The 22,163-nt window shown below is 40.6% G+C and overlaps 1 protein-coding gene across 3 annotated transcripts; it reads left to right on the top strand.

The window, feature by feature from the left end:
• The first annotated feature begins 416 nt into the window (after positions 1 to 416).
• LOC124643956 (suppressor of cytokine signaling 5-like) lies at positions 417 to 21,667 on the top strand. 3 transcript variants are annotated; one of them, XM_047183084.1, is made up of 12 exons: positions 417 to 694; positions 3,513 to 3,589; positions 3,989 to 4,085; positions 4,627 to 4,716; positions 5,294 to 5,364; positions 5,670 to 5,739; positions 5,945 to 6,029; positions 6,456 to 6,551; positions 7,130 to 7,244; positions 17,899 to 18,077; positions 18,326 to 18,443; positions 18,906 to 21,667. In XM_047183084.1, exons 2-12 carry the CDS (start codon positions 3,565 to 3,567, stop codon positions 19,019 to 19,021), a joined length of 1,062 nt encoding a protein of 353 aa, XP_047039040.1. In that variant the 5' UTR covers positions 417 to 694; positions 3,513 to 3,564; the 3' UTR covers positions 19,022 to 21,667. The 3 variants fall into 3 exon arrangements, with proteins under 3 accessions (XP_047039040.1, XP_047039041.1, XP_047039042.1); XM_047183085.1 differs by having other exon boundaries at positions 6,468 to 6,551; XM_047183086.1 differs by lacking the exon at positions 6,456 to 6,551.
• The last annotated feature ends 496 nt before the right edge of the window (positions 21,668 to 22,163 follow it).

Raw genomic sequence — 22,163 nt, forward strand, 5'->3', positions numbered from 1 at the left:
TTGATGGTTTGGAGACAGCTACGAAGTAATTGAATGAGATATATCCACATAATCGGCAATACAATTCGCTCAAATGAATATCCAAGAAAAATCTCATGGTATTGTAATTAAAATTTTTCGTTCTGGCTATACAAATGGAATAATATTAGTGATTCCTTTGCTTACAGTTCCACAAATAAAAACAAACAAAACTGCAGTCTGTTTCACGCAGAAAACGCTTAGTGTAAATATTTTAACAATTGTTTGGCTTAGAGTTACTCGAATTCTTTCAATAAACAAATTAAACACAACACAAGTCGTTTAATAAGCTTAGTTTTTTAGAAAACTGACTAAGTAATATAGAGATATAAACCAGTTTTAAATCTACCTAAGTTATGTAGAAGAAGTAAACAGCTAAACGAAACGTACTCAAACAAAAATGTCAGACAATGTCAGAAAGAACCAAGAACTGCGTATTTTGTTGTGCTAATTTCTGTCACAAATTATTTATTATATTTGTAAATGTGTAAATAATTCGCTTGTATATTTTTCTCTAATGTAAACAAGTGTTAGTTACTGTGTATTATCCTGGATGGTGATGTTAAAGTGAAGTGTATATAATGTACGAACGAGCATCGAATCTTTGTGATTTGATATTATAATATTTCACAGAAGATTATAAACACCGAATTTATCACATTACATAAACATAGACGTGAGTATTTTATCGTAAAGTGCAGTAAAATCACACGTTATTTCTATTGATATGTAGGATTTCAAGATGGCGGAAGTGTTACATTTATTTTAATTATTTTGTTTATTTCTCCAGTGAGGCCGTCTAGCATTCGTATTACACGTTTTTGTGTGACTTTAAATAGCTGCTATAAGTGTTGAGAGATTAATTTTAACCGACTTTGAAAAGAGGTCGTACAGGGTTATTGAACTTGTTGAAACCTGTCCAAGTTTACAAGTTGACAAAAAAAAAGTTATAAAAAAGTGTCGTCTGAGACTTCTTCAAGGAAAAAACTATATAACAACTATATAATAATATTATTTAACACATAAAATATGTATACATACTAGGCAAAAAAAGTATTAAAATAAAATAATAAATTTATCTATGACTAATAAATTCCACTAAATATTATGAATTACACATAATTTTGAAGCTAAACACCAACAAATTAATGTAAATTTTTACTGTAAGTCAAATATTTCATTGATGTAAATAACTGTAAGTAGGTAGTTAATGTGTATATGTTTCACAATAACAATAATAATTCATTCATTTCATCCCATGGTATGTTATATGGTAGAAATAATGGTGACATTACAGTTAAACAGGTGAGAATTAGCAATATTGAGAATTTATTACAAGTTTTAGTCAAAAATATAAAAACTGATTCTGGTTGCCCATTCAAAAGTAGCTTCCTATGGAGAAGAATGGGCAAGAAACTTGGTTACTCTTTTTTAAAATAGTATTACAACTCTGGTTCAGTAGGGCCCTATGCCAGATTTCTCTATTGTCTCTCCATTTTGTGCTCGATACAATATTGCTATTGTCATTGAATCATTTCCTTTTTATGTTGAGGGCAATCTTCAGTCCAATAAAGTGCAGCTAAAAACCAGTATTTACATGAAGGTACTGCCTGTCTGACCTCTTAAACCATTCCCTTCTCAAACCACCTATAACATCACAAACCCTTAACTCATCATCATCCTCCGAGCCTTTTTCCCAACTATGTTGGGGTCGGCTTCCAGTCTAACCGGATGCAGCTGAGTACCAGTGCTTTACAAGAAGCGACTGCACAAACCCTTCCACTATGCCTTCTGAATCCAAAACCAGTCAGGAGAAAGGCACAGACATACCCTTTCTCCCTAACGTAAATATTACAAAAAAGACCTCTTAAATCCTATTACTGGGTTATACAATATGTTTTTCGTCACCCAAGATTTCCATCACCTTTTTGATCAGTGATTGGTGTCCAAGATATACTTAGAAAGTACATACAAACTTAGAAACGTTGCATTGGTACTTGCCTGACCTGAAACAGTCATACTTGAGAGGTTGGTGCCAACAGGACATGTATTTCACATCATAAATACAGTTGCGTTGACAACAAATTGTTGCAATTAGAATCAATTAAACTGTCTGTCCTTTAATTTTAATGTGTGAGTCAGTGCGGCTAAGTTTAGACTCGCTTTACAATCACATGGCTGATTTTAATTAGTTTGTGTACTCTGTATGAATAATGTAGTATTGTGACTGGGTCAGACAGAAAAGTTAAGCATATATAGTACCTAGTTAATTTCATGAACTGTTTTCATGAAATTGCTTTATCCATTTAAAAATTGTGATGGTCAATCTCATTTCAAAACTCAAAATTATCTATTCAAACTTGGCTGCAAACAGCACATTTTGAATGTCAAAATTTTCAAAAGACAGCCCCCAAAACACCCACCCTTCACAACTTCCTATGTGTTATTGCTAGGAAGAAGAAGTGGCACAACAAACTCCCCAGCAACACATGTCTGTCTGTAGGTTAGAAGAACCTTTCAATAATGTTTTGTATACAATGGGTATACAAAACACTATTGTAATGGGTAATATAATATGCAATAAAAACATAAAATTAAACCTAAAAATGGTTTTATAAAACCACCACATGCTAGCTAGCATTTATTGTACATAACATACCTTGAACATCTCCATCTATGCATTGGTCGCTAACAAACTTGGAAGGTCGATAATACGTAATTCGTCTTTTGTCTAAAATCATGTTTACCTCACACGTCAATTCAGTTGAATCTCATGTATTGACGATTGTGGGTTTACAAACAAACAAGATCTTTGTTCTTAAAATGAGAAATATCGGACAATTGCTTTACATTTCAATTTCGACGTAATTTAAAAGTTCGTGAATAAAAATATGATATCATCTCCCCAGCCTTTTCCCAACTATGTTGGGGTCGGCTTCCAGTCTAACTGGGTGCAGCTGAGTACCAGTGTTTTACAAAGAGCGACTGCCTATCTGATCTCCTCAACCCAGTTGGCCGGGCAACCCAATATCTCTTGATAAGACTGGTTGTCAAACTTTCTGCCTTTCTGACTACCCGTAACGACTGCCAAAGATGTTCAAAAGAAACACGAAGGAACTCGATAAGATGGTTACCATCGCGCCAATCGTTGCTTAACCTCATGATCGATCGACCCCTGCGGATGATGATGATGTCCTCCTAGCCGATTATCGGCTACGGCGGCTGTTCTCATGTAAGGAGATCAGCTAGCTGCGCAGGACATTATAGTGCACGTACATTTGCTTGGACACAGGTGTACTCACTATTCCTTCACTCTCATAGCGCGATAGGACGGCAATCCGACACCACCGGAGAGAGATCAGGCGCAGGAGCGACATTAACGCGCTGTCTGATGCATGGGTGCATCAATGTTATTTAGCCATGAGCCCCACAACATGATTATTTGTTTGTTTATTTATAATGTTATATTTAAAACATGTGGTATTTGTTCGCAGATGGTAGTTCGCAGGCCGAACTTTGCATGTGCAAGTTAAATAAAAACTGAAGATGGGTCAACAGACATCTAGAAAGAGTGAGTATTCATCTCTTGATTTGTAGTCTATGTATGTGTAAAAAACTAGCTGCTTTCTGTTGTTTTCCTCGCATTCTGAGGTGATTATTATAAGCACAAATGGCTTTTTGGAATCAAGAAAAAAAACATCGATGAATAAGTAATATGTGATTACACAATTACAAGTAACCAGAAAGGAAAAAAAAGCCAGCAGTCCCGTGGGACTATCTCACAAGACGTATCAGAGTTTAGATTAAAACCGGAAGCATTTGGCCACAAATTAAATTTGTGCCTGGGCCGAGGCAGGGCCTGCGTTTACCACGGTTGAGAGTTTTCCTGGCAGCCTCTCGAATCTCATTTCATTATTTTCTATATTCCAAAGATTATTTACATCCTAACTAATGATTGTATTCTCCTTAGGCGGAGAGTGCACTTGCGGCTGCGGCGCGTGGGAGCGGCGCCGCTACGCGGAGTCTCCCAGCAGTGTGCACAGATACGTCAGCGCTGTTACTGACAGGTAAACATTGTCTAATAGCCGTTCCCTATATTCTATCTGACTGTTGTTTTACTTACTAGAGATAGAACACCGGATAATTCGGGATTGCTTACAGCCCTTGAAGTCTCATGAATTAGTTACCTTCCTGTTAAAAAGCAGCATAACAGCAAAAAAATATATATCTTGGCTGGCAGCGTAGAAAGTTTAGAACCCTTCAGAACTATACTCAATTACAATAGGCGTAATTTAAAAAAAAACAGTAATAGTAATTTTTTTTTTGATGAAATTAAGCATCTATGCTTCCCTCGCTTCGTTACAAATATTTGTGAATATTATAAAGAAGCACACTGTATAAGATGTATTCTTTTTCGATTTCACCCGCGCCACGTGGGAATTACTGCCCATACTCAGATAAAAATATAGCCTATGTTTACCGGCTACAATGTAGCCCAACAGTGGAAGAATTTTGCAAATTGGTCAACTTATTTATGTCTTTATAATATTAGTGTAGTAGATGATTTATTTTTGCCTATATCTATAGTAATAATATGTTCTGTTACAGATGGAGTGGACGCGAGTGTGCTTGCCGGCGCCGTCGCTGGCGCCGACCCGCGTGTGTTTGCACCGCATATAGGAGAGTTAGCGATGACAGGTAACTATTGTCTTATTGATGACCAGCTACGGTCTCACCCGCGTCCCGTGGGAACTACTGCCTGTACCGGGATAAAATATAGCCTATGTTACTCGAGAAGAGTGTAGCTTTCCAACAGAGAAAGAATTTTCCAAATTGGCTCAGTAATTAAGAAGCCTTTGGGGTACAACTGGTCCTTATTACTAAGACTGCTTTGATGGGGTGTATGTCAAGAACCGTGATAGTTAGACTGTAGAAATTCTAGCAGATGATGTACTTCTGTTGTAATCGTTTTATAGTACGAAGCTTTCGTGCACAAGTCCGACTCCCACTTGGCCGGCTTTTGTGTCTATCTGCAAAAGACAGCCGCTAAAACGCCCACCCTTCACCACTTCCTATGTGTTTTTGCTGGGAAGAAGAAGTGGCGCAACAAACTCCCCAGCAACACATGTCTGTCTGTAGGTTAGAAGCCTAAAATTGTACTGTGTGTTTCAAACGGACTTATCGCCATTTTTAAGATGTTTTTTTTTTTTCGAAATAACATTGAACTTCTTATACAAGAATGTTTGATTAATTGTATATTATGTTTATTTTACAGACTGGCCGCAGTGCTGACACTCGGCGCGAGAGATCTCAGGAGGGAGTTAGACGCGATTGTCATAAACACAGGTCAGATATTATACATTTTTATACATTTACATGACGTATATAATGTTTCATCCGCGTCCTTTGGGAATTTCTTTCTGCACACGGATTGTTTGTTATGCCTGATAAATGAGCTATATTCATTTATACCAAGCTTTGCTAATAAGATCCATTCAGTAGTTTACACACGAGGAAATAACAATCGTACACAAATTGTCTTTACCTTGTCATTTTATTCGCTTTATTTCCACTAAGCAATTTTAAGAAACAAGCAATATTATAATATTTTTTAATGTTTATTATATTATAGTGTTTCATGAATGTTTCAGATGGTGACACGGGCAGAGAGAGCGGGGAGCCCACCGCTGAAGTGTACGTGCTGTCCGTCGCGCCCAGAACGTACGTATTACAGTTCATGCCAAACTTAATGGCGGTTCGCAATTGAATTCATGACATGTAGCTCGTCTTAGCTAAGTGATGTTCCCCACTATAAAAAAAATACCTGTTTAATATGTATTTGTGTAAAAAGTCCTATCGGGTAACTTTACTTAAGTGCATATTTAAATGGTTTTTTTTTTCTAAAATTAATGTTAATTTGTTCCAGTGCGGAGGGCGAGAGCTCTCAAGAGGGCAGACGGACAGAACTCACACAGACTAACGATGCCATACGGCTGCATCCACACTTCCAGGTAACATTTTTTCTTTACTAGTTTCTTTGTAAAGCGGTTTTACCCGCGTAACGTGGAAATTACTCTGCACGACGTAACTTTCGGATAAATACAGCCCCTTTTAATAATTGGGCTATACACTGAATGAATTTTCCAAATTGGTTGCATAGTTTTGGAAAATTAAAATTGGTTACTGATTTGTATTAGTAAGTATAAATTAAACAAAGAATGTCTTTTATTTGTACATAGAAAGATTACCAGTTTTAATTTGGAATTAAATTTAAGTGAAAGTAATTTAAAAAGTTATAAATATGTACCTATATATAGGTGACTTAACTTCTACTGTACGTTTTATTCTCCTGCTAAGACGTTTTTCTGCGGGCGAAGGCCTCCAATCTTATTATGTAGTATAATACAAAAGAATAGATAAATATGTGTAACATTTAGTGTATTGCGCAGGTGGTGTGCGGCGGCGAGCTGCGCGCGCTGCTGCTGCGCGCGCCGGCGCGGCCGCACGCGCCGCCCGCCAAAGTGCACACGCAGGTCATATCATATCATATACTTACATTCATTTGCCTAGCTTTTTTCCAACTATGTATGTTGGGGTCGGCTTCTAGTCTACCCGGATACAGCTGAGTAGGTACTGCCTATCGTCTGACTTCAATACAGTTAGTTTTTAATAAGACAGGTTGTCAGACCTATGAAGGTATCAGACTTTCTGGTAAAACTGTTAAGAAGTAAAAAGGACTTTTGGCTTCAGACTACCCATAACAACTGTCAAAGATATTCAAATGACAGCTGGGACACCGGTTTAACATGCCTATTTACATATCTACTTACTTTCTACAAAAAATAATCAACTTACTTACCCACGATTCCACTTTTATGATAAAAATTAAAAATATTATTTTTATATTAGTAAAAATGAGCATTATTTCTAAAAAAACTTAAAATTGTTCTATACTAACTACTACATTTTACTATAACTTCCCTGTCCCATGAGTTATATGTGATACACACCGATTGTTTAACTATTATGTCTACATCGTGGACAGTGAAATGGTTAAAACTAATCTTATATTATTTACTTAAAAAACGGAATTTTAACTTAAACTTTCTAGGTTGACTACATCCACTGCCTGGTACCAGACCTGAAAGAAATCACAGCATGTTCGTTCTACTGGGGCAAGATGGACCGCTACGAGGCAGAGAGACTGCTCGACAATAAGCCTGAAGGTTTGTATCATCCGCCTAGCCATTTCCCTAGCATGTGGTCGGCTTCCAGTACGACTACGTTGCCAGATACGATAATACAATGAATTGTATTTATCTTGCAAATAAGTAATCAACACTTTTTGCTCAAGTCTGCCTTTATATGCTCGTGCACTATAATATGTCTTGCGCAGCAAATTGATCTCCTTATATGAGAACAGCCACCGTGGCCGAAATCCACCCTGGACGCCATTATTTCCTTTTTTTTACTTTTTTATTTTGTTCTTTTAGACTTAATGGTCCAGGTTATGCCGTGTAGCGACGGCATGCCGTGTAGCGACGGCTTAAGAATACATATGTCGCTACCCCCTTCTTCCAGTGGGTGTCGTAGAAGTCGACTAATGGAGTCAAAAATGCACCGAACACCGTGCGAGAGAAGGAAAACTCGAAAAAAAAAACCCTCTATCAACCCGTCTGGCCAGCGTGATAGCAGTAGGCTAAATTCCTCAATGTGCAGAACCATAAAGCCACGGCCACTAGTTCCCGGCAGTCCCGCTATTCCCGGTTACGGTGGCGACCGTGGTTACGGCGGGACAGGGGGTGCGAAGAATCTCCGGGTTACGGGAGGCCACCAAACACAACTGACTCTTGCGACGTACAACGGCCGCACGCTACGGCTTGACTCGCATCTGGCGCAACTCGAGGTGGAACTTGGGAAGATTAGGTGGCACATATTAGGGTTATGTGAAGTTCGAAGAGAGGGGGAGGACACCATAACCCTCGAATCAGGTCACCTAATGTACTTCCGAGAGGGAGACCAACAATCCCAAGGTGGCGTTGGGTTTCTGGTTAATAAGTCCCTAGCTGATAACGTTGTGGACGTGTCTAGTGTGTCGAACAGGGTAGCGTACCTTATCATAAAGCTCACCGACAGGTATAGCCTCAAGGTAGTGCAAGTGTACGCACCGACCTCGACACATGCAGACGATGAAGTGGAGGATATGTTTGATGATATATCAAGGGCCCTCCACTTCACTACAAAGACCCATTACACCGTTGTCATGGGGGACTTTAACGCTAAAGTGGGAGTACAGATTTGCGGCGAATCGGCAGTAGGATCCCATGGATTTGGAAGCAGGAATCATAGGGGGCAAATGCTCGTCAACTTCCTCGAACGCGAGGGGCTCTTTTTGATGAACTCCTTTTTCAAAAAGCAGCCCCAAAGGAAGTGGACGTGGCAAAGCCCCGACACTATGACTAAAAATGAGATTGACTTCATCATGACGAACAAGAAGCACATAGTCAGAGACGTCTCCGTGATCAATAGGTTTAATACCGGTAGCGATCACCGACTTGTCCGAGGCTCTCTGAATATCAACTTCAAGGCTGAACGTTCCCGTCTGATGAAGGCCAGGCTCCGACCAACACTGCTCCAAACCATGACAGGATCTGAAAAGTTCCAGTCAAATTTGGAGAACCGATTTGCCGCCGTGGGAACCACAACAGACGTTAACCAGAACCACGAATATGTAGGCTTATGAAGAAACGACGTGAAAACCCGCCTGTCACTTCGTCAGCTCAGCGGGCTCTAAACCAAGAGATCAACAAGCACGTACGACGCGACCTCCGGTGCTCCAATACTCTTGACATTGAAAGAGCAATTGAGCAGAATCGGGGGTCAAAGGTGTTCGTACAATCTCTTGGAAGAAGCCACTTGACCACAACAAGTGGAGAAGTCGTTTCTTCGGTGCCGGCAGTCCTTTCGGAAGTGGAAAATTTCTATGGCCGGTTATACGCATCGCATGCATCTCGACCTGATCCCGGAAATGAGGATTCTAGAGCCACATTAACACGCCTTTTTTTTATTTTTTTTTTATTATTGTTTCTAGATTGTAATTATCTAACATAGGTTAAGTTGTTTTTTTGTTACTAACATTTTATGGGCCTTGGCGTCTGAATATAAAAGATTTTTATTTTATTATTTCACCGAAGACCTGCCAGAAGTCAGCAGTGGCGAAATCGAGATCGCTCTGAGACAGCTCAAAAATGGAAAAGCCCCTGGCGAGGATGGCATTACAACAGAGCTTTTAAAAGCAGGAGGTAAGCCCGTACTGGGGGAGCTCCAGAAGCTTTTTAATGCCGTCCTGTTTGAAGGGAGAACTCCAGAGGCGTGGAGTAGGAGTGTTGTCGTCCTGTTCTTCAAAAAGGGAGACAAAACCCAGTTGAAGAACTATCGACCCATTTCCCTCCTAAGCCACGTATATAAGCTGTTCTGAAGAGTGATCACGAACCGACTTGCGCGAAGACTCGACGAATTCCAACCACCGGAACAGGCTGGGTTTCGGAGCGGATACGGCACCATAGACCACATCCACACAGTGCTGCAGATTATACAGAAGACCGAAGAGTATAATCAGCCCCTGTGTCTAGCATTTGTGGACTATGAGAAGGCCTTTGACTCGATTGAAATCTGGTCTGTTCTGGAGTCCCTGCAGCGTTGTCAAGTAGATTGGCGATACATCCAAGTGATGAGATGTCTCTACGAAGCCGCTACAATGTCCGTCCAAGTACAGAATCAGCAAACAAGGCCCATACCGTTGCATCGAGGAGTGAGACAAGGGGATGTTATTTCCCCGAAACTGTTCACTAATGCAATGGAGGATATGTTCAAGACGCTGAACTGGAAAGGACGCGGCATCAACATCAATGGCGAACACATCTCTCACTTGCGATTTGCTGACGATATCGTCATCATGGGGGAAACGCTGCAGGACCTGTTGTACAGATGCTGAACGACCTGGCTGAATCTTCTCTACGCATCGAACTTGGACAAAACCAAGGTCATGTTCAATGAACATGATCTACCGGAACCGATTGCGATACACGGCGCCGTTCTCGAAGTTGTTCGGAAATATGTATACCTCGGGCAGACATTGCAGTTAGGTAGAAACAACTTTGAGGACGAGGTAAATAGGAGAATTCAGTTGGGTTGGGCTGCATTTGGGAAGCTACGTCGAGTCCTAACATCGTCGATCCCACAGTGCCTAAAGACAAAAGTCTTCAATCAGTGCGTCCTACCTGTCATGACTTACGGAGCCGAAACGTGGACACTGACGGTACGGCTGGTCCACAACTTTAAAATCGCTCAGCGGGCTATGGAAAGAGCTATGCTCGGCGTTTCTCTGAGGGATCGCATCAGAAATGAGGTAATCCGTCAGAGAACCAAGGTCATCGACATAGCCCACCGAATCAGCAAGCTGAAGTGGCAGTGGGCTGGCCATATTAGCCGAAGAACCGCTAACCGTTGGGGTAAACGAGTTCTAGAGTGGAGACCACGCCTCGGCAAACGTAGTGTAGGACGTCCTCAGGCACGGTGGAGTGATGACTTGCGCAAGACGGCTGGCAGGAGCTGGATGCGAGAAGCCGAAAATAGATCTCAGTGGCGTGCACTTGGAGAGGCCTATGTCCAGCAGTGGACTGCGATAGGCTGATGATGGTCCAGGTTTTCTTTCACCTTTTTATCAGCCATTGGTGTCCAAGATACTTAGCCCGGAACTCGTATTGAGCAAGCGTGGTTATTAATGCTCAATTATAGTGTCAAAGAATTTGTGATGAAAATGTGAAGTAAATTATTTTATTAACAATTTAATAAAAATTTTGCATGCTACATTATTTTGCCGTGGAACGCCGGCTTAGAATTGCGTTCCCCCAAATCATCCCGTTGGTGTCGTAAGAGGCGACTAAGGGACAAACCGGAGGTCGGGCAGCAGCGTCCTCCGCGTACTGCACACCCTCACTGCAATCGCCAACCCGCCTGCCAAGCGTGGCGATTAACGGCAAATACCCCCTTATGATAGGCACAAAAACCAGGCCCCCAGTCCCCGGCAGATCCGCTATCCCTGGCGCGGGAAGCGGTCAAGGTAACTGCGGAGCAGGGGGGCTAAGAATCTCCGGAAGAGATCCGGCTACCCACCCCCACGACGACTGGCCCTGGTAACACACAACATACGCACATTGAGGACTGACGAAAAGATTTGCGAGCTGGAAGAGGAGTTGAGCAAGTTACATTGGGACATTATAGGGTTATGCGAAGTCCGTAGAGAGGGAGAGGACACCGTAACCCTGAAGTCTGGTAACTTGCTCTACTACCGGGAGGGCGACCAAAAGTCCCAAGGTGGTGTCGGGTTTCTCGTTCACAAGTCCCTCGTAAACAACATAACAACCATCGACAGTGTGTCCAACAGGGTGATATACCTAATACTCAGAATATCCGAAAGATATTCGCTGAAGGTCATTCAGGTATACGCACCGACCTCGTCACACTCCGATGATGAGGTGGAGACTATGTATGAGGACGTAAGTAGAGCCATACATAGTTCCAAAACCCACTTCACTGTTGTTATGGGGGACTTTAACGCTAAGTTGGGCAAGAAAAGCGGTGATGAGTTGAGAGTGGGGCAATTTGGGTATGGGCAACGGAAGCCTAGGGGACAGAGGCTGGCCGACTTTCTGGAGAAAGAGGAACTCTTCATGATGAACTATTTCTCCCAGAAGCCGCCTCACAGGAAATGGACCTGGTTGAGTCCCGATGGTTTCACGAGAAACGAGATAGACTTCTTCATGACCGACAAGAGACGGATATTCAGTGCAGGCCCGCCGTAAGCGGGCGTGCAGCGCGTGCACCGCACGCGGGCGGCACGTCCTAGGGGGCGGCAAATCGAGCGACCTATCACGTAATATTAAAAAAATACAATATCTTTTTACCAATTATTTGATTTCAATATTTCCGAACACAGCAATAGCGCTAAGAATATAACTTACACTGCCGGTATCAGTTACATCTGTTGATCATTTTCAAAATTAAAAATTATTAAAAAAGATTTAAGATCAACCATTACCGTAGCGTGGGGGGAGAGAGCAGGGGGGCAAATGCCCTGAGCGGCACTAATTAGGGGGCGGCAAAATTAACCCATACGGCACAATTAAACTATAATTACCTAATAAACATATTTATACTAAAAATAGATGAGTAGATTAGCAATAAAATTTCAGAAAAAGCCGCCCTCGCTTTGGTCGTCCCCTATCAATTTTGACGGGTTCATCCTTTGCATCCCCAAAAAAATTCGCGCTCGCTGCGCTCGCAATCAGTATCGATTTTAGGGTAGGGCGTGGTTGGGCTACGGCCCAGGGCGCCGGATATAAGGGGCGCCGCAGGCGCCCCCAACCAATCCTTAATCAGAATGTTACTCCTATTTTTGTTTTAAATTTCATCAAAGATTGCAACTTACAAGAACTGTACCCAAATGAATGGATAGCATCAGGGCCATCTTAACCTATGGTGCAGCGTGCGCGAATAACCCGGGCGCCGCGGGCTCAGGGGCGCCGAAGCGAATTTGTGTTTAATTCCGCGTTAAATTTGAGAAATTCTCGAAGAAACACTAATTTTATGTCCCAAAACTCAAAAATTTTCGCGCTCGCTTCGCTCGCGGTTTCCTTACTTAAACGCTTCAATTTTTTATCACATATAGCTACTTTTAATGTCCCAATACTCAAAAAAATTCGCGCTCCCTTCGCTTGCGGCTTCTTCACTTCACAGTCGCTTTTTATTATATATGTTTAGGACTTTTAGTGATCCAAAACTCAAACATTTTCGGGCTTCCTTCACTTTACAGTTGTTTTTATTTTTCAAGATTTTTTTAGTCTACCCTAACAAACCTAACTACCTACCTACCTACCTACCTACTTTAAGTCCCAAAATTTTAATACATAGGCGCCATCATCAACAAAGAGTTATGTACGTTTGGGCAAAATTTTAAGTAATTTTTGTTTTGAGTTCTAAAATATAACAAAAATTTCGCAATCAGAAGACATGTTCCAGTGTTTTGGCATTCATCAACCAGCAATAACTTATGTACGATTGGGCAAAATTTTAAGTAATTTTTGTTTTGAGTTCTAAAATATAACAAAAATTTCGCAATCAGAAGACATGTTCCAGTGTTTTGGCATTCATCAACCAGCAATAACTTATGTACGATTGGGCTACATTTTACGTAATTTTTGCTTCGACTTGTTAACTATAAAAAAAATATTCGCGCTCGCTTCGCTCGCGCAATCGGTAACTACATGCGTCTCTGTTTTTCGTATGGGTTTGAATTGCGGTTGTAGGGCGCCATAGAAATCTCGCCTAGGGCGCTGGTAGAGTAAAAACCGGCACTGATCGCAATTTATCTTTGTTTAATTGTTGAGGCATTCAATTCTGAAAAATCATTTTTCGCTCACGTCCGTTATAGCTTTTTGTTCACTTTGGCTTTTTATGATATGTTTACTTCATGAAAACTCTAAGGAAAAAATCGCGCTCGCTTCGCTCGCGGCTTCATGTACATTTGCACTTCATTTCTGTGCATATCTTACTTTTTGACTTTGCTTTGTTAATTTACAGTGGTTTTTATTTGTTTTGTGTCCTTAGACTAAAAAAAATTCGCACTCGCTTCGCTCGCGCTTCCTTACATATGAACTATGTCTCATGCGTTGACTTTTTCAACGGGAAACCCACCAAAAACCATTAATAACATATTTTACTGAAATTAAACATTGCTACAGATATTTAAGTTCGTTAGTTTAAGTTACCCATAATCTGTTCTAAGCACTTTGATATGTATACATCGCACTTTGATATGTATACATACAAAACCCGGGTATAATATGTAGTCGTAGGGCGGCGTAATCGGTTTTGCACGCGGGCGAACAAACAGCTAGCGGCGGGCCTGATTCAGTGATGTCTCTGTGATCAACAGGGTAAAAACCGGTAGCGATCACCGAATCGTAAGAGCCTCACTGAATATCAATGTTAAACTTGAACCCTCTTATTATAAAAACTGCCGCAATTAGTGGTTTAAACCAGACTGAAGACGTTTTGGTTTGTTACGGTACTTACGATAGTCTTTACATCCTTATTACAAAACGTAGACTAAGAGAAGACTGTTTGGTACTTCGATTTGTCTGTGGTTCAAATAATATCCACAGATTATAAGCTACAAATATTTAAATCATTCGTTCAATCGTTCCGAATTCTATGCGCCGTTCTTTTTTACATTATTTTGTTAAGTCTATTTTGATGAAAAATACCTAAATAACTATGACAATAAAAAAGAAAATCTCTGCAGTTGAAAATATTACTTTTTATTATTTAAAGGTAATTTTATATTTCTAGTATCTTTTAACGATATACAACCCGTGCCGATAAAGAATGGGATTAGAAATCGCGACAGCTGTATTTACCTCTCGCTCATACACTATAGCACAGGAGCGAGAGTTGAATACAGCTGTCGCGATTTCTAATCCCATTCTTTATCGGCACGGGTTGTACATGATCCAATTATTCTCTTTTAAACAACTATCGAGTTTGCGCGTATAACGGAACGTCAGCGCGCGTATCCGAGTTATGTTTTGTTTTTAGGTTAGAAATAACTTGTATTATTTTCATCCCGATTTAAATGATTAAATAAGACGTTGTGCATCTAATTAGAACCTCTTCAAAATTAAGTGCACAATAACTTACACACAGAATATCGTGTGCATTAAATTACCAAAAGAAAATGAAACAACATAAAAGTAGAAAATTATATTTTATTCCGATGTCTATTTATACAATCAAACGCACTGATACATGTTGGAAACTGCTCTTCATCACACAATCTTGTTCCCTTTCTCATCTTGGCATTTTTGTACATTTTAGCAAGCTTCCAGTCTTTTACAAACATTGCATGTTACTGGCAGAGATACGGCGTGCAAAACGCCATAATAGTCTTGAATCTGTAAATAAACAGTAGACTGTATGATAATCTGATATATTTTCGGAGTTTCATTAAAATCCATGTGGTAGTTTATGCGTGGAACATAAACAAACATCCATAATAAAAACTTCGACTCTTATACAATTAATTAGGATGTTTTGGCAACCTACTTGCACTGTAAAGGCTGCTTACTTTATGGCGAGCCCAGTTGATCATCATAGGATCATCCTGGATCATCATGAATTATCATCATGCATTCAATTGACTATTTATTTCGAAAAACGTAAATCGATGTTTATATCGAAAATTGTCGTCAGGTAATTTGAAGAGATTTTCTCGATGACGCACTCTGTTGGGTCCCCGGACACTCTCAATAGTATTCTAACACATCCAAGTATTCCAAATCACACATATTTATATCCACTTTCGTTTTTTTTTTCATCACAAAACAAATAACCTCAAAAGTAAATAATGTCGGAATTTGACGTTTGTCGACTAAGTACTGCTAGTTAAACTAGGGGGCTCGATGGTTTATCTTTTGTACTACAGATAATAATAGGACTTGCGATAAACTGCGTTTTGTAATAACGTTTTTGTTGTTATTAATAACGACCTTGAGTCGTACTTAAAGCTGGATTAAAGGTAGTACAAAAGCCGATGCTTATTTGATACCGCGTTTTATAATAAGAGGGGAAAGGTCCAGTCTGATGAAGTCTACGCTCCGACCTACTCGGTCCCATATTCAAAACCCGGAAAGCTTTCAACTCGAGCTCTCTAATCGCATTGCTTGCCTCGAGAACTTAGTGTCAGTGGACGAGATCAACGACGGACTAGTGGAAACTGTCCGCACGGTAGGGTCTAAGTTTTTTAGACCCTGCCGTAAAGATAGACCTCAAAGACTGACCGACCAAACCTTAAACCTCATGGCTGAGCGAGGCTTGCTACAGTTGCAGTCTTCCCACGACGCGAAGTCATATAGGCAGCTCAATAGACGAATATCCAAGTCCTTGCGACACGCGTCTCTTTAATACGAATCGTGTTACAGAGACCATACAGCGAAACCAAGGCTCCAAAGTGTTCGCAAAGGACAAGTCTATTGGGCAAAGCCAGATGACTAAGCTGAAACGGGAGCATGGCAGCATAGCGTCGCCAAAGCAGTGGTTTTAGGCGAGATCGAGAGGTTCTATGGACAGTTATACACCGTTGACAGCTTGGCAGGAGATCCAAGAGCCAAGCTGTTCCGACATTATACCGAAGATATCCCGGATATCAGTCTGTACGAGATTAGGATGGCCCTGAAGCAGCTTAAGAACAACAAGGTGCCGGGTGAGGACGGAATCACCTCAGAGCTTCTGAGAGCGGGTGGAACACCGGTACTTAAAGTCCTCCAGAAGCTCTTTAACTCCGTCCTGTCCGAGGGCAAAACGCCTGAAGCATGGAGCAGGGGTGGGGTGGTGTTGTTCTTCAAAAAAGGTGATAATTCCCTGTTGAAGAACTACAGACCCATCACACTTCTAGGCCATGTTTATAAGCTGTTTTCAAGGATTATCACGAACCGTCCCGAGCATAGGCTTGATGACTTCCAGCCTCCCGAACAAGCCGGTTTCCGACGAGGCTATAGTACCATAGATCACATCCTTACGCTGTGGCAAGTTATACAGAAGACCGAGGAGTATAACTTGCCATTATGCTTAGCGTTTGTGGACTATGAGAAAGCCTTCGATTCGATGGAAATATCGGCGGTACTTGAGTCACTCCAAGGATGCCGCATTGACTATCGGTACATCGAGGTGTTGAAGTGTTTGTATAATGACGCCACCATGTCGGTCCGAGTACAGGAGCATAGCACGAAGCCGATTCCATTGAGAAGAGGCGTTAGACGGGGACGTAATCTCCCCGAAACTGTTTACCGCCGCAATGGAAGACGCCTTCATGCTCCTGGTATGGCAAGGACTTGGCATCAACATCAATGGCGATGATCACTCACCTTCGGTTTGCCGATGACATTGTAGTCATGGCAAAGTCAATGGAGGAACTCAGTATGATGCTCGATGGCCTCGACCGAGTTTCACAATGGGTGGGCCTGAAAATGAACATGGACAAGACGAAAATTATGTTTAAATATCCATGTTGAGCCCACCCCAGTGTCTGTTGGAAGCTCGGTACTCGAAGTTGTTGACTCATATATCTACCTAGGATAAGTAGTCCAATTAGGCAGGTCCAACTTCGAGAAAGAGGTCAACCGCCGAATCCAACTCGGCTGGGCAGCGTTCGGGAAAGTACGTAATATCTTTTCGTCCGACATGACATACCTCAGTGCCTCAAGACGAAAGTCTTCAACCAATGTGTGTGTGTGATGACTTACGGCACCGAAACGTGGTCTCTCACTATCGGCCTCATCTCAAAGCTCAAAGTCGCTCAACGAGCTATGGAGAGGGCTATGCTCGGTGTTTCTCTACGTGATCGAATCCGAAATGAGGAGATCCGTAGACGAACTAAAGTCATCGATATAGCCCACCGGATTAGCGAGTTGAAGTGGCTATGGGCAGGCCATATTGCTCGCAGAGCGGATGGCTGATGGGGTCGAAAAGTGCTGGAGTGGAGATCACGGACTAGCAAGCGCAGCGTAGGACGTCCACCAACAAGGTGGACAGACGATCTCATAAAGGTCGCCGTCGACGCTGGATGCAGGTCGCCTCCAACAGGTATCTGTGGAGATCTAAGGGGGAGGCCTATGTTCAGCAGTGGACGTCCTATGCCCGAGATGATGATGATGATGATTATTTTAGTTAAACATGTGATCAGATTGGACTATTGTGACACCTTTTAAACAATGTTTTCATACATGTTTTTTTACTTTATTTAACCTGTCTCCGGTCTCCCAGGCACGTTCCTCCTCCGCGACAGCGCACAGGAGGAGCACCTGTTCTCGGTGTCGTTCCGCAAGTACGGGCGCTCGCTGCACGCGCGCATCGAGCACTACGAGCATCGCTTCAGCTTCGACTCGCACGACCCCGCTGTGTTCGCCGCGCCCACTGTTACTAAGCTTATTGAGCATTATAAGGTGATATATGGCTTTTATTATGTACTAACTACAGGAATATGTGAAATTTTACCAATGGAATATTCACTTTTCGCTTTTGTGATAAGGTTGAAAATCTATTAAAGAAATTTGAATAAAAATATACATGCGATAGGATTTAATGTGATTGTGAACGACACAACCTGTATAATGTATCTGTATTTTTATGGGCTCTAGTTGCCTGAAATAAAGTAATAATTAAATAAATAGTCTACTTGTTTACCCCCCAGGACCCCGCCTGCGTGATGTTCTTCGAGCCGATGCTAACTGCTCCCCTGCCGCGCAGCCAGCCCTTCTCGCTGCAGCAGCTCGCACGAGCCGTTATTGTGTCGCATACTAGTTATGACGGTAAGTCATCTGCCTAGCCTTTTCCTATGTTGTGGTCTTAACCGATTGCAGCTGAAGAGTGCCTGTGTGCCACAAGGAGCGACTGCCTGTCTGATCTCCTCAACCCAGTTACCCGGGCAACCTGAGATATACTTAGAAAGTACATACAAACTTAGAAAATTGGCATTTGTACTTGGAATCGAACCCACACACTTATACTTGAGCGGTTAGTGCTTTATCCACTAAGCCACAACGATATTTTTCTTTATATACATGGTCATCAATCAAAAGTCAAAGGTTTTATTTCTTATGGACCTAAGAAGATAGCTAGGTGCACGATTCCAAAGAGTTTGCCTTATGGAGAAGAACTGGCAAGAAACTTCATAAACACTCTTTTTTGCAAACTGTCTTCAAAATGATTTCACCTATAACAAAAACTCTTGTATTTATGATGACAATAATGGTGATGCTATCCTCCCCCAGGAGTGGAAGCCCTGCCTCTGCCAGGGCGTCTCCGGCAGTACCTGAAGGAGTACCACTACCGGCAGCGCGTGCGGGTACGACGCCTCGAGCCAGACCTGTACACCGCGCAACACTAACTCTAATCACTATATGCCTTATATATTGTGTTGGTAAGCTCTAACCGTGCCATTCTGTGAGCTAATGTTATACAGTGCTCATAGTCAAACCGTCAGTTGCACAAAGCTCCATTAAAGTTAAAGCTTCTTTAAATCTATTGCTGTCTCTTTCTTTGTCAACTAGATAAAAAGTGTTAGCAATAGACTTAATGAAGCTTTAACTTTAATTGAGCTTTGTGCAACTGACGGAAAATTATCTATAAAAACCGGCCAAATGCGAGTCGAAATCGCACACGATAGGTTCCGTACCATTCTTTAGAAAATGAGCAAAGAATTACGTTTGTTGTATGAGAGCCCCCCAAAATATTAGTATTTGTTGTTATAGCGGCAACAGAAATACATCATTTGTGAAAATTTCAACTCTAACTATCACGGTTCATGAGATACAGCCTGGTGACGGACGGACATTGTTCATTGTTGTTCATAAAAATATTGACCACTTTATTAACATTAGTATTACAGAAATGAATATGGTTTTAGTATGATAGTAACACAAAATTCCTACGTTTTAACGTAGATGTAACGCCATCGAATTTCAAATATCACTTATTTCTATATACCGCGGATTTCTTTTTCAAAAATAGTCTGAAATTATGTTTCAGTATTTTGAACTTTATTTCTTGATAAATAGAGTTTTTAATGCGAAGCTTTTTGTATCAGTTTATTTTCATTTTAACTTTATAACAGTGGGAATAAGATTCAATATACAAAATCATGGAATTAAGACAGAATATGTTTTTATATAGGTATGTATCGAGTGTATCAATCCTAATCATATTAAATCCTATCACATATAGTTCGGCCTATGTTCAGCAGTGGACGTCCTATGGCTGAGATGATGATTACATATACTTTATGATATTCTATGGCAAATTGTTAAAAAAATAACCAAATCCATTCAGTGGTTTAGCCACAGGACTCATTCTTCGTTTTCATAATTTAGAACATCATGTGAAAAGCAGAGATAAACTTAGGAGTATCAAATGTTTTGACTAGTTGACAGCTGTCAGTATTCAAGGGAGAATTCCCGTTGTTTGTAGTGACTTATTCATTCGCTCACATTTTTATTATATTTACATCGTTTGAAAGATTCTTTATTTCTTATTTTTGGGTATTTTTCTTTCATCATCATTGTACTGCCTTTATTGCAATTTTATTTGGGTCCAGTATCTTAATACTTCTATATTAAAGTATTTAATTTAATGTGATTAGGTTTGACACACTTTGTATATAGACGAAGAATTGCAACTACAAGTATCACAGTTCGATGCCCGATCGAAGCAAAGTTGTTTCTTTGCAAAATATCAACCAGTTATAAAAAGTAAGAGGTGTATTTGAAATTCTAAAATGTCTGAAATTTTAAGTAAATAAATAAAATATGCAATATTGAGTGTATATTATGTTTTTTACGTAATATTTATAACCGACTGCTGTAAAAGATGTTTTTTAATATGGCTGCTTTTTTGAGCAATTTATTTCAATTGGTGATGAATTTTAGAAAATGTGTTTTTTAAGTATTCAGCATAATATGCACATAATATTGTTTCTAAACTAATAAATATCAGTAACGTCTTATTATTATTATTAAATAAATAATTTTTATTCACACTGGCAACTATATTTCGATATTAATATGTTTTTTTGTGTTTGCAACACCTTTTTTTATAGAAAATGTTTCAAATCATGGTTTTAAATTGTGAAATGATTAAACTATGGTTTCTTATATTACGGTCTTTACCAATATTCTATGTTTGTGTTAATTTGCTTACTAGAGATAGAATCTTAGACACCATTGACTGTGTTTCGGATGGCACGTTAAACTGTAGGTCCCGGCTGTCATTGAACATCCTTGGCAGTCGTTACGGGTAGTCAGAAGCCAGTAAGTCTGACACCAGTCTAACCAAGGGGGATTGGGTTGCCCGGGTAACTGGGCTGAGGAGGTCAGATGGGCGGTCGCTCCTTGTGGCACACTGGTACTCAGCTGCATCCGGTTAGACTGCAAGCCGACCCCTACATAGTTGGGAAAAGGCTCGGAGGATGATGATGACTATAGATATAATTTTGATATTAGACCCATACAAGTAATGTGAAATTCCTATTTCTATTAAGCAATACGATATATAGATCGAATATTGAGAAAGGCTGTTGTTGACCAATTTGTATTTATCGTGAAAACCTATTAATATCAAAATATAGTACGTTTATAGTTTTAATGTACATTGTAAATTACTGTAAAATAGTTTAAAAAGTAAATATAATATTAATTATTATTATTTAAGTTGTATTTTTGGTGTAGACTATCGGTGTGAGCCACTGACGTCACTCTTCTATCTTCGTGAATAGCATTGAACTCTGTTCAGTAATTCTTGAGTGTGTGAGACACACAGACAGACTGACAGTTTAGACTATACAATAAAAAAATATACTACTATACAATATAAAGTATAGACTATACAATGCTGAACTGTTGCACGACAGTCGGCCGACAGTTGCGCGACAGTCGCTCACACCGATCGCCACCAGTTTACAGTTATGACAAATGTATTATTAGCACTTTGTGCGTACAAAGATAATGAAATAAAAATCAACAATATATTTTAAAATACATTTTTAGTTGTTTTTCTTTTATTGAGGAATATTCCCGCCCGAATGCAGAAGAAACCGTTTAGTATGATTAACAGACTTCAAAAGAACCGGCCAAGTGCAAGTCGGACTCGCACATGAAGGGTTCCGTACCATTATTTCTAAAACGGACAAAAAAATCACGTTTGATTAGTATAGAAGCCTCCCAAAATATTTATTTGATTCAAATTTTCAGTATTTGTTATAGCGGCAACAGAAATACATCATCTGTGAAAATTTCAGCTCTCTAACTATCACGGTTCATGAGATACAGCCTGGTGACAGACAGACGGACGGACCCTTTGGGGTTATCAACATTATCCTCCAGTAGCTAGGCTTTAGTTTATCTGGGGACGGGAAATTCCCGCGGGACCATCCCAGATCCCGTTTGAAGAAATATTTCAAAAGCCCGTTTACCGAAGAACGCTATAAGCTACTTATCTAGGTGCGCGGAGTTACCTCAGGACACGGGCGACAAGCT

The sequence above is a fragment of the Helicoverpa zea genome, chromosome 29 (genome assembly GCF_022581195.2).
Source record: "Helicoverpa zea isolate HzStark_Cry1AcR chromosome 29, ilHelZeax1.1, whole genome shotgun sequence".
Taxonomy (NCBI): Eukaryota; Metazoa; Arthropoda; class Insecta; order Lepidoptera; family Noctuidae; genus Helicoverpa; species Helicoverpa zea.